Genomic DNA, 12,259 nt, shown 5'->3' on the forward strand with positions numbered 1-12,259 from the left:
GAAAAGTAATTATTAAATATTTTAAATTGAATATAATAATATTGGATTTTGAATTGGATAAAAAATATTAAAACAAACATGTTTTTTACTGTTTAGGATAAAATAATAGATCATAATGAAGTACGAAAAGTTAAACAAACACGGGGAAGTTGATTTTTCATAACCATACGGGCCAGACCCCAGGGTAATTTATAATTACCGACTTATGTAATTATTGCCCTGAACTAGCAGTGCCGGCCGACCAGCAGGCCCAACGGCACTCACTCATCTTGCATGGAGCCAAATTCTTGGACCCAGCGGCCCAAATAAAATATAAAATTTTAAGATTTTGGTAAAAAAGGAAAAGTTATTTAATATTTAAAAGAAATATATGAAAATGTAATATTACGGATTCGTTTAAAGAATACATTTTATTTTATTTTTCAATTATATGATATGAATATTATTAATGTTATTACTGGATTAGTTTATTTAATAAAATAAAACTCCATTTAAATAAATTAATTAGCTATTTATGTTTTTTAAGCATGTACTTGAAGAATAATCCATTTATTAATCATAAACCAAAAAATGTTTAAATTTTTGCGATAAAGGATAACATCTCAGTACGGTTAGTTTTGTGGGCTTATACCCATGAGCTTGTCCAAAATCAAATTCGGGAATATACAAAAAGCAAGCCACTAAGACCTGGGGATTTATGAATTTGTAATTAAGATTGTGCATTAATGATATGAGCTTGAGAATAATTTTTGAAAAAGGTTTTTTGTGGATGTCTAAACTCTCACCCAGGCTAACATAAATGATCAACAGATGGGGCGGGTTAGCATTCAGCGATGAAAATCTATCCGAATAATGTTGAGGCTTGGCCTTTGGCATCGTTTCATCCGGGGAACAGTTTTGTTTTGAGTGTGGCAGGCTAGCCATGTGGAGCTCATTTCGAGATGCTTTCTATCTTTACCTTTTTCTGTATTGGGAGAACGATTTACACATACCCAAGGTTTATCAACGACAAGTTGGTATCCAAAAGGTTTTGAAATGACAAATAGATACTTTCCGTCATGTTCTGTTATGATTTCTGTTTATTACTGTTATTAATAGTGAAAAGACTAAAATGCCCTTAAAAGTTTGAATTTTAGTTTTTTATAAATTTAAAAATTTCAAAAAACCCCCTAAGTTTACAAATTTAACTAAATCCCCATATATAAAAATTTTATAAAAAACAAAACACCCCCCACCCACAAGTGCCAATTCCGGCCACCACCACCGGAATCTGGTCGGAAAGTTGCGTTACGACACAGACCCGTCGGATCTGTGTCGTAACGCGTCGATCTGCCTTTTCCGGCCAGATCCGTGGCTGATCTGGCCGGAAAAGGCCAGATCTACGGCTAGATCTGGCCGTCGATGCCGCAAAACTCCATCTGCACGTCGAATGCCAGATCTGGTAGTAGATCTAGCCTTTTCCGGCCAGATCAGCCACGGATCTGGCCGAAAAGGCCAGATCTGGCTGCTGCTTCGCGGCCAGATCTTGCCTTTTCCGGCCAGATCCGTGGCGGATCTGACCGAAAAATGCCAATCGGCACGTTACACACAATCCGACGGATCTGTGTCGTAATGCAGTTTTCCGGCCAGATTTCGGCGATGGTGGTGTTTTTTGTCATTTACAAACTTTTTATATGGGGGTGTTTAATTAAATTAGCAAACCTAGGGGGTTTTTTAGAAATTTTTAAATTTAAAAAAACAAAATTGAAACTTTGAAGGGCATTTTAGTCTTTTCACTATTAATAACAAAAATCACTAACAGAACATGACTGAAGGTACCTATTTATCATTTCAAAATCTTTTAGGTACCAACTTGTCGTTACGATAAACTTTGGGTATGCACAAATCGTTCGGCCTTCTGTATTTTATTCAATAACATTTTTATTCTTGTCTGAAGTTGATTATACAGTCTGAAGTGGTTTGTTCGTTCTCTAAATTATGCTACTAATTCTTTTTTAATCTACAATAATTTGTTCAGTGATCGACCTTTGATATTAGGATAATCAAAGCTTCGGGGTCAGGTGCCCTTATATCGTTGGCTGGTAGCAAGTGGAACTGGTGATTTGGGTTTTTTTTTTTTTTTTTTTTAATAATTTGAAGGTATTATTACATGGAGAAGTTGAAGTCAGTAAATGAAAGAGTAATGCTACATTTACACCACCTATTACACTATTTTTATTACACCATGATGTGGCATATCTCACATCCACACAAATTTTTAATTATTTTAAATTTTTAATATTATAATAAAATAATTATTAGTAAAATGATGATGATGTAATGAAAATGATGTAATACGCGGTGTAAATATAACATTACTCGTAAATGAAATTGATTCATCCTTATTGCAAAACTCGTCGTCTACTAAAATTTTTATCGATAGAGGATCTTTTCATCTTTATTCGGGAACTTCATCTCTCATCCATCCAATAAATTAATATTAGAAAAAAATAAAAAAACAAAAACTGATATTTGATATCTAGATTTTCTAAAACCGCGATAAAGTATTTATTGAAATGATTAAGTCTAACATTTGTCGTATGGTAAAGAAACAAGTGTGTTTATCTTGAAAGAATCGGAATCTGTGGTATATATTGAAGGTATTACTTCATGTTTCCAATCAAGACAACCGTAACTAAGTTTTTGTCTCCGTTTTGTAATAATTGAAAGGGATTGAGGGTACGTCATCCCAAGCCCTAAACCAAAACCAAAACCCTAGAATTACAAATATAAAGAGCAAAGACGACCTTCTGCAAGTGCTAGGTATCTTTCAACAGTTTTTTGTATTGCATATAGCTAGATAGATACTTGCCGAAAAGCAAGCACCGCAATTTACACACAGACCTGGAATAGCCAGTCGGCGTGGTACCACCCCTTAGAAATCGGCTTTCTTTTTTTTAACTTCAAAAAGCCTTAAACTTCTCACTTTCTCTCTCTCCCCATCTAAACTCCATCGATGCCTGCAGCAATGTCATTATTGGGCACCGTCTTGCTTCGCTCGACACTCGAGACAATAAAATAAATCTCTTTTAATTCCTCCAAGTAAAGTTCTTTTTTTTTTTCTTTTTAATTTTCTCATTATATTTTCTAGAAAAGAGCTTAGATAGAAGTGGAGAGAGTGAGTTCTAGGATAAACCAGAAATGAAGGTCAAGAAAAAAGGTGTAATGTACTCATCCTCATCACCGTCTTCGTATAAAGATCCTCACACTGTGTTAAAGCTCCTACCTTTAACCATACTAGCCTTAGCCTCAACTCTTCCTGCCCAAGACCAAGAAGTCATAGCTTACATGATAACAAGGTCCATTGCCACCCCAAAAAATCCATCTTCGGAGAAGAATAAATGCAAGAGAAAACCCAGTCAAAAGAACCCTCTTTTTGAATGTGGGTGTTTCGGTTGTTACACTAGCTATTGGTACAGATGGGATTCTTCTCCAAACAGAGACCTCATTCACCAAGTCATTGAAGCTTTTGAAGACCATTTGGTGCATAAAGAGTCTCCAAAGAAACAAAATAAAGGTAAAAAGAAAGATAAGCTATTCTTGGATCAGTTTGAGTCCAACATATCGTTTACTGTACCAAAGAAAGAGCTTGGAAACACTGAGATATCGATGCCAGATACTAAGAGTAGATATGCGGAGGAACATAATAAAGAACATTGTGCAGAAGAAGAAGAGAGTATGGTGGGTGCGGTGAACGGGAACATGGAAATGAAGGTGGTGACCGTACAAGTAGTACAAGTGCCAGTGAGTAGCCACAGGGGTTTGGCCAGGAAAGTTTTACCAGATGTTGTAGGTTTACTGAACTCTTGTCTTTGGAATCTTTGGAGTAGTGCGAGTATCTAGGTCAAAAAATTTCTGGTCACCGAGAAAAGCTTTTGTTTTCTCGAGAGAGAAACAGCTTCTTGTTAACTTGTTATGTTGGGTTCTGGCAGGAAGTCATTAACAGTTGCTAGCCAGTAGGATTTGATTAATTTTGATTAAATTTTGGCTTATTTTGAATTAAGTAAAAGTAGATTGGCTGTATCATACTGGCTTAAAGTAGATTAGGTGATAATTGTGAGCAGCTTATATATATGAACTAAATTAGTTTCATACGTATTCTCATGGTCATGGTTACAGTTAATTAGCAGTGCTGATTCTAATTTCTGTTCAGGAAATTTTCATTCTCTGGACCATTTTTTTATTCGGCACAAAAATTAGTTTTCATGACCTGACTAGGTACAATATGATGATGGTTAAGTTGTATTTTGAGGCTAATAATTGAAGTCAAACTGATTCATTGATTGGTGGTATTTTAGAGGTGGAACAAATGGGCCAGCGGGTCAAACCTAACCCCGCCCACCTCAACACGGATTTAACCCGGCTGGGGTCTATCCCATCGAGCGGTTGGGCCTTCATAGGCCAACCCGATGACCCGACGGGTTATTATTATTATTTTTTAAAACCCATCCAACCTGTCGGGTTGGGGGTTTTCAACCTGCAGGTCAACCCAACGAGTTAGCCATTGGCAACCCGGTGGGTTGGACAAAAAAGATAAAAAATTAAAATTAAATTAATTTTTTTTTTTGTAAAAACACAGTTGACCCTTGAAATATAGCCGTTTTATAGTAATAGGAGAGGTCTTTTTGACCAATTTTTTTTTTCTATAAATAGGGCATAGACTCTCATATCCCAAATTCTCTCATTTTCTCTATTGAAATATCTCAATTTCTTTGTTGTCAATTTGCTCTCATTTTAATTGTTATTAGTTTTGCAATTTTCAATTCATATTTCAAAATTCCAATTCTCCTTCTTTAATTTTTTTTTTCTTTTATATTCATTTTTTTTTTTTAACTAGAATGGATAGATATTTCCATCCTATCAATTTCAATGATGAAGAAAATTATCCTAGTCCCCCTAAATTTACTAACATAAATGCAGTAGATTCAAACAGTCTCATTTTCCCATTCTCAGAATCCGATACATCTTATAATATTTCCCCCTTCCTCCCCATGTTGCTATAGCTCCCGGTGGTTCTAGAAGTAGTCCTCGTAATCATCGTCCTTGTCCAACTCCATCTCAAGCAAAAGCGAGTTCATCAACTGCAGTTGGAACCAACGACAGATACACATTAAACGTTTTGGTGCATTTCAAAAAGTTTTATGAGACAAAAAATGAAGTTCAAGTGAAGAAAACAAGATACAAGTATTGTGGAAATATTTGTAAAGTTGATGCAGGTAATGATACTAGTATTTTAAAAAGACATGCTAGTAAACATATGAATCAACATAGAAATAGAGAAACCAATCAAACTCAAATAACTAATATGGGCACTATTTGACGTTATAATTCTGATGTATATAGGGAACAATTAACTTTATATATTGCTACAACTGATCAACCTATTAATATGATTGAAGATAAATATTTTGAAAGATTCATTAAAGATTCATTTTTTCCAGGATTTAAAAGTTATTATAAAACTGCAACTAGAAATGATTTAATAAAATTGTTTGGGAAAATGAAATTAGAATTAAGAAATAAAATACATAGTTGTCATGTTAATATGAGTCTAACCACCGATATTTGGAGTATAGTTGAGCTAAACAAGATTATATTTGTGTGACTAGTCATTATTTTGATAACGAATGTTAATTAAATAAATCTTTATTGTGATTTAGATTAATGGATATGAATTATAGTAGTCAACAAATTTATAATAAAATTGTTGAAGTTTTAGAAGATTATGATATTGTTTACAAAGTGATAAGTTTAACTTTACATACTGCAAGTGCTAATAGTATAGCTATAAAAAATTTTAAAAGTAATTTTATTTTTTATGACAATTTGAAATTTTTTCACCAACGCTGTATATGTCACATTATTGATTTAACTGTGAAAAGTGGTATGAAAAAAATTAGAAATAATATTGATAGAATTAGAGATTCTTTAGCTTTGATTACTAGTAGTAATAGAAGAAATGCTGAATTTTAATATGCTTGTATAAAATTAAATATGTCTTCTAGAATTTTTGTATTAGACATGTCTGTTAGATGGAATAGTACTTATTTAATGTTTGATTCATGTTTACCTTATACAAAATTAATTAGTTATTTTATAGCAAATAATAGGGGTCCTCATTATTTGATAGATAGTGATTGGCATATAACTAAAAAAATTCATTATTTTCTTAATTTTTTTTATCAATCCATTTTAAAACTTTCTAGTGTGTATTATCTTACTAGTCCATTGGTAATACATACAAGAGTAAACGACATATTCCCACCCAAGGTTTGACGAAATCCCAAGTTAGTACTATTGGTTCCATTTATTCCAGATTCCCACCCTTAAAGTAACAGTGTTATGAATTTTTAGGGTTTAGAGGGTGCAATTACCATAATGCCCTTAACCCTAAATTAATAAATTATGTTTTAACCCCTAAATTAGTAGAATTATAAAACTTACCATTTTATTTTCAAATTATATCAAAAACACTCTCGGTCACTATACACTCTCGCTGGAAACAGCCCGATCTGGGCTATTTCCGATGACGTCGAACCCCCTAGTCACCTCCATCACCTTTCCTGTAGTCCGTCATCCAAAACCCCTCTGGTTCTCGACTCATTTGCCTCTCCAATCACCGGCATCGTTAGGCTTAGGGTTTCGGTGTTCTTCACCAGATTCTGGTCGATTCCGGCGATGAAAATCCAATTGGACACCACCAATGCAACCATCGTCCCCAAATCTATAAAACCCCTTATGTCCCCAGCAACCGTTTCGTCATCATTCGCCAACCGAGAGTTCATGTTCATCGATCGTTTTTGGTTGCTGTGGCCGGAGATTGGCAAGTGATGAGGGGTTGTGAATGGTATGGTTTTGTAGAGGAGAGGATGGGGGTTCAAATGGTGGTGACAAGGGTGATTTTAGGTGGAAGAATCGTCGAAAAAGAGCAAAAAACATCGGGAACAACGGCTGTTAATGTGCGCCGGAGGACTGTTAGAGGCGGTGGTCTGCTAACGTGCGCCGCCCATGTAAAATGACCAATTTACCCCTTTACCGTTACATCAAACGTTTTTCCATCACTTTAAGGGTGGGAATCTGGAATAAATGGAACCAATGATACTAACTTGGGATTTCGTCAAACCTTGGGTGGGAATATGTCGTTTACTCTACATACAATTATAAAAATTTCAGATTTATTTAAAAAAAAAAACAGAAACAACGTAATTTTAGCGAGACCAATAGAGGCAATAAAATTAAAATTTAAAAAATATTGGAAACTTATTATTATTATTATTTTTTGTTTAGCTGTCATATTTTATCTTAGAATTAAATTAGATGGTTTAGAAAATGGTTTAGACACGTTAAGTGAAAATTTACGAGACGAAGTATATACCAATCGACTAAGAGAGATAAGACAGTGTCTTGCAGAGGTATATTTGCAATATAAAAACAAGTATGGGAACCAGCGAAGAGGCGAATACTTGAGGAAGAGCATCAGAAGACACAAATGAAGACTTCGACTCTTGGAGTGCACTTAATAGGCCGAACAGGACACGAACTAGAAGCATAGCCTCCTCTTCAGAAGCATCAACAACAAATATATTGTCCTACATGCAACTACCAAGTAATGAACTTCACCAATATCTGGTAACCCTCGATGTGCTACCAGCAAATTCACAACAAAGAGCCAACTTTGATGTCTTAGATTAATATTAGAAAACCAGAAAATATATTTTTCCGGTATTATCAAGATTTGCCCTGAATGTTTTCTCTGTTCCCGTCTCAACTGTCTCATCCGAACAAACATTTAGTGCAAGTGGAAGAATTTTAAATGACAGGAGAACTAAACTTTCACGAAAATTGATTGAAGTCCTCACATATCTTGGAGATTGGGAATGGTCACGTTATCAAGATCAATATAAGGTTGTCGACGATACTTTAATAGAATTATTTCAATTTTATAATTTAGATGACACAGATGAGGGAGGTCCTAGTCAACTCTAAAATTAGTTGTTTTATAAAATGTAACTTTATAATTTGTAAATTAACTGTGAATTATTACACTTTTTTTTCCTTACTAAGTTTTTGTTCTAATTGGATTTTTCTTGGGAAGATTTTTAATAAGGCAATAATTGTTGTAATTTCTTATTTTATTTTTTGATAAATGAATAAATCTAATTTTTGTTATATTACAATTTAATTGCATTAAAATTGAATTAATATTAGAAATATTAACAAAAAATAATAATTTAATTTAATTATTGATATTTAAAAAGTTAGTTAAAAAAATTAGAGAAAAGAAAAAAAATTAAAAAATTTATTTTGAAATTCAAAAGAATCTCAACTCAGTTGATGTGAGGGTTTTCTAAGTTTCTTAGATCCACTCACGGAATGATTAAGTGAATAATTCATCTCAGATGGGCAAAAATTTTTAAATACCTCATTAATGGTACGTACGTTTATGCAAGCAGATTTGAAAAAGGTCGTTACTCCTGCAGTAGATGAATGGCAGTTAATCAGAGTATTCAATGAAGGGATGACCAAATTTTATAAAAGAAGGTATGTAATTGGGAGTTGATGATGCATATGGTAGATAGCATGTTTGTGATAGATATGAAAACATGAAAGCATTATCCGGAGAGTTTTGACTTTTGTCCTGTAATTTTAGGGTTTTTTGTTTTTCCTAATGGTTCTGTCGCTTTTGTTTGCCACGCCCAGAGCACGAGTCTCTGAGCTGTACTACTGTCTCTTAAATAATTACACTGCACGTATCACGCTTTCAACTCCAACTCCCAATAGTCTGCCTGCCTACATTCACCCTGCCCCTCCCTCATCATTAATTAATGTATATTACGGTTATTAATAATTTAGCCAAAAATTTGAGGGGGAAGCCACTTACCCCTACCCACCCCAGGTTTGACGAAACAACATATTGATACCCAAAAAGTTTAAAAATAACAAATAGATACCTTTCATTATGTGTTGTTAATGATTTCCGTTTACTAATGGTGAAAAGACTAGAATACTCTTGAAAATTTGATATTTTAGTTTTTTAAAAATTTATAAAAAAGCCCCATAGGTTTGCTAATTTAACTAAACACTCTAATATATAAAATTTTTATAAAATGACAAAAACACCCCCACCACCAGCAGTGCCAGATTCAGGCCACCACCGCCAGAATCTGGCCAGAAAATTGTGTTACGACACAGACCATTCGGATCTGTGTCATAACGCATCGATCTGGCCTTTTCCGGCCATCGACTGCCGCAACACTCCATCCTGGTCGTCAGCGACGGCCAAAGATGTGGCCGTCGTTGTCTGTCAAAGATAGTCAAGATTTGGTCGTCGTTGACAGTCAAAGATGTGGCCGTCGTTGTCTGTCAAAGATGATCAAGATTTGACCATCGTTGACAATCAAAGATGTGGTCGTCATTGTCTATCAACAATGACCAAGATTTGGCCGTCACTTTCTGGCTAGATCCACTGTGGATCTGGCAGGAAAATGCCAGATCGGTGAAGTACCGGCAATTTTTGGTGGTGGTGTAGATCGTTGTGACAGATTCCGGCTACCACTGACGATGGTTGTCGGAATCTGGCAAGTATGGGTAGGTGGGGGTGTTTTTGTTAATTTTTAAACTTTTTTTTTGGGGGTATTTGATGAATTTAATAAACTTAAGAGGTCTAAAAGTAATTAAAAAAATAGATTAATATTTCTCCAAGGACATTCTAGTCTTTTCACCATTAGCAAACGAAAATCACTAATAGCACATGACAGAAGGTGTCTATTTGTTGTTTTTAAACCTTTTGGGTACCAATCTGTTGTTTTGCCAAACCTTGGATAGGTGTAAGTCGTTCGGCCAAATTTGAGCGGTAAACTTTAACACAAGTTGAGGTTTGAGACTCTGAGATTTATTTAAAAAAAAAAAATTTCACCGAAAGTATTAAGATCAGTTTATACATATTTTAACTAATCTTTTAAAATATTAGAATTGTTGATGGGATAAAAAACCAAGTTACCATTCCTGTTAGTGTTTGGGGGACACTCAAACTCAAGAACTCATGTGATGGCTATTCAGGTTTGTTTTTGTGTTTATTTAATTGAGTTGTGTGTATTTAGTTTCACATAACAGTAATTGAGTTGGACCTTGTTTTTGCAGGTTCTAGATGAGGACACGGTCGGATGGACATCGGCACACGAAGAGAATTGGCTACACTGTCCACCCTATTTTGATAGTTTTGGCATATGATACAAATCTTGTATATATTTGTATAAAGAATACATATGTTTAATAAAAGAAAATTTTGGGCCCAACTTTTTATGTTGTTTTACATGTACTTTTACTATGCATATTTTGATGGGAATGGAGTCGTTACAGCAAACGACATTGCAGCAAATCTTGTTTTCCATGAAAAGACAATGCAGTAGTTTGAAATTGACTGGCACTTCATCAGAGATAAAATTCAAGAAGGGGTAATCAAGACCATGCATATTCGCACCTCAAAACAACCAGCAGATATCTTTACAAAACCATTATGTAGTTGACAGCATTCGTATTGGCTTGGCAAGCTCAGTGTTTTCGACATCTACAAACCACCAGCTTGAGGGGGAGTGATGTAATTTGGAAAGAAAATATTACGAATGTACAAAATGGCAAGCTGGGATTAAGGCTTGATATCTTGAATCATTCTCCATTAATAGGTTGATTACATGTAATCTCACCATTAAGGTGCAATATTGTATTACCTAGTTTATACTCTTAAACTTTGTATAAATAAGACTTTGTATAATCATATAAACACAATGAAATACATACAGATTACAATTGTAATTCCTCTTCTCTTCTTCTTAGCATTCTCTTGGCAAATTAATTGCTGCTCTTGCCTCTCTCTGATTAGCTTCTGACAGATACCTTGATTAGACTAATAAAATTAAGAAGATCGACACATCTCTGATTTCTGTGGTTATGAGGATTCCAGCAAGGCTCTTCTGGGAATGGATAACCAGAACTTGCCAAAGAGTCAGGCTGCTTTAATCGCAGGCTTAAATTATAGCACATGATGGTGTTTTGTCTAGTGGTTTCTGATCAAGATGGTTGTCGAACTGGTCGTCACGACAATAAAATTAAACCTAAGTACCGTAGTTAGCGATAAGAAGGGTCGAATCCATAGGGAGCAAAGACTAACAACCTAATGTATATTTGAGTTAATGAAAGCAAAATTGGCAAATTGATTGATTAAACTAAACAAACTAAATGCAAATAATAAAAGCTTGAAATTAAAACTAGTTAAGACTTTATAATAAAAACATTGTCGCTACGGTTTTGGTTTGACTCAAGACCAACTCTCACAATTCTCCTCCACACTCTAAGATTTCCTAAACCTACAAGGCTAGGCAAATCAATAAAAACATCTCCCAGCAATCTAGGTATAATCTATGTTGTCTCCCCGTCGTCTTAGTTACATATCAATTGGTTAAAGACTATCATCGACTAACAGAAAAACGCTAAACCCTTAAACAATACTAGTTGGTAAACGCTAACAAGTACAACCTATCAACTTGTATCATCCAATCAACCAATTACACAACAAATGCATTCCTAGTAGAAATGATATTGAACGCTAATACAACTTGATTGCAATCAGTACCGAAGCAATTTAAAGCCATAATCAACATTCAATAATCTCAAATCAACATTCAATAATGCAAAAAGTTGTATATCAACAAACGTTCTTAATGGACATTATCAATTCAGCACGTCGAGCATCAGAATAATATTAAAGCATCGCAAACAAACTGAAACGAAAACAAATATAATCTGAATACAAGAAACTTAACCAAATGTCCAACATTCGAGCTCATCCAACTAGTCGAGAACTACAAAGAAGATCCATGAGTGTCGATCCTGATCTCACCTACACCGTAACAAGCAACTGGGAGCTCAACCGCTCATGGTGGTGTCGACGAAGGCTGAAAAGTCAAAAATGGGGCTGGTCATGGTGAAGAGAAAGTAACTGACAATATAATCATGTGAAAAAGGAGCAGAAACGACCAACGGACAGCCCAGAATATGAACAGTCGCAACTCGTCGGAATACGTTAGTTTTTTGGCGAGTGGTGGCCGAAATGGGATCCAAATGTACCGAAAGATAGATCAGGTGATGGGGATGATAGATCGGCTAATTGGAAGGTGAAACGTCCCCAAAAAGTGCATGAAAACTGGCATGGAAGCTGAAAGTC

The 12,259-nt window shown here is 34.8% G+C and overlaps 1 protein-coding gene across 1 annotated transcript; it reads left to right on the forward strand.

The window, feature by feature from the left end:
- The first annotated feature begins 3,180 nt into the window (after positions 1 to 3,180).
- LOC116125889 lies at positions 3,181 to 3,882 on the forward strand. The gene has a single exon (XM_031411600.1). The coding sequence runs from the start codon at positions 3,181 to 3,183 to the stop codon at positions 3,880 to 3,882; it is 702 nt and encodes a 233-aa protein (XP_031267460.1).
- Positions 3,883 to 12,259: the final 8,377 nt, after the last annotated feature.

This window comes from Pistacia vera, unplaced genomic scaffold, assembly GCF_008641045.1.
Source record: "Pistacia vera cultivar Batoury unplaced genomic scaffold, PisVer_v2 Contig173, whole genome shotgun sequence".
Classification (NCBI taxonomy): domain Eukaryota; kingdom Viridiplantae; phylum Streptophyta; class Magnoliopsida; order Sapindales; family Anacardiaceae; genus Pistacia; species Pistacia vera.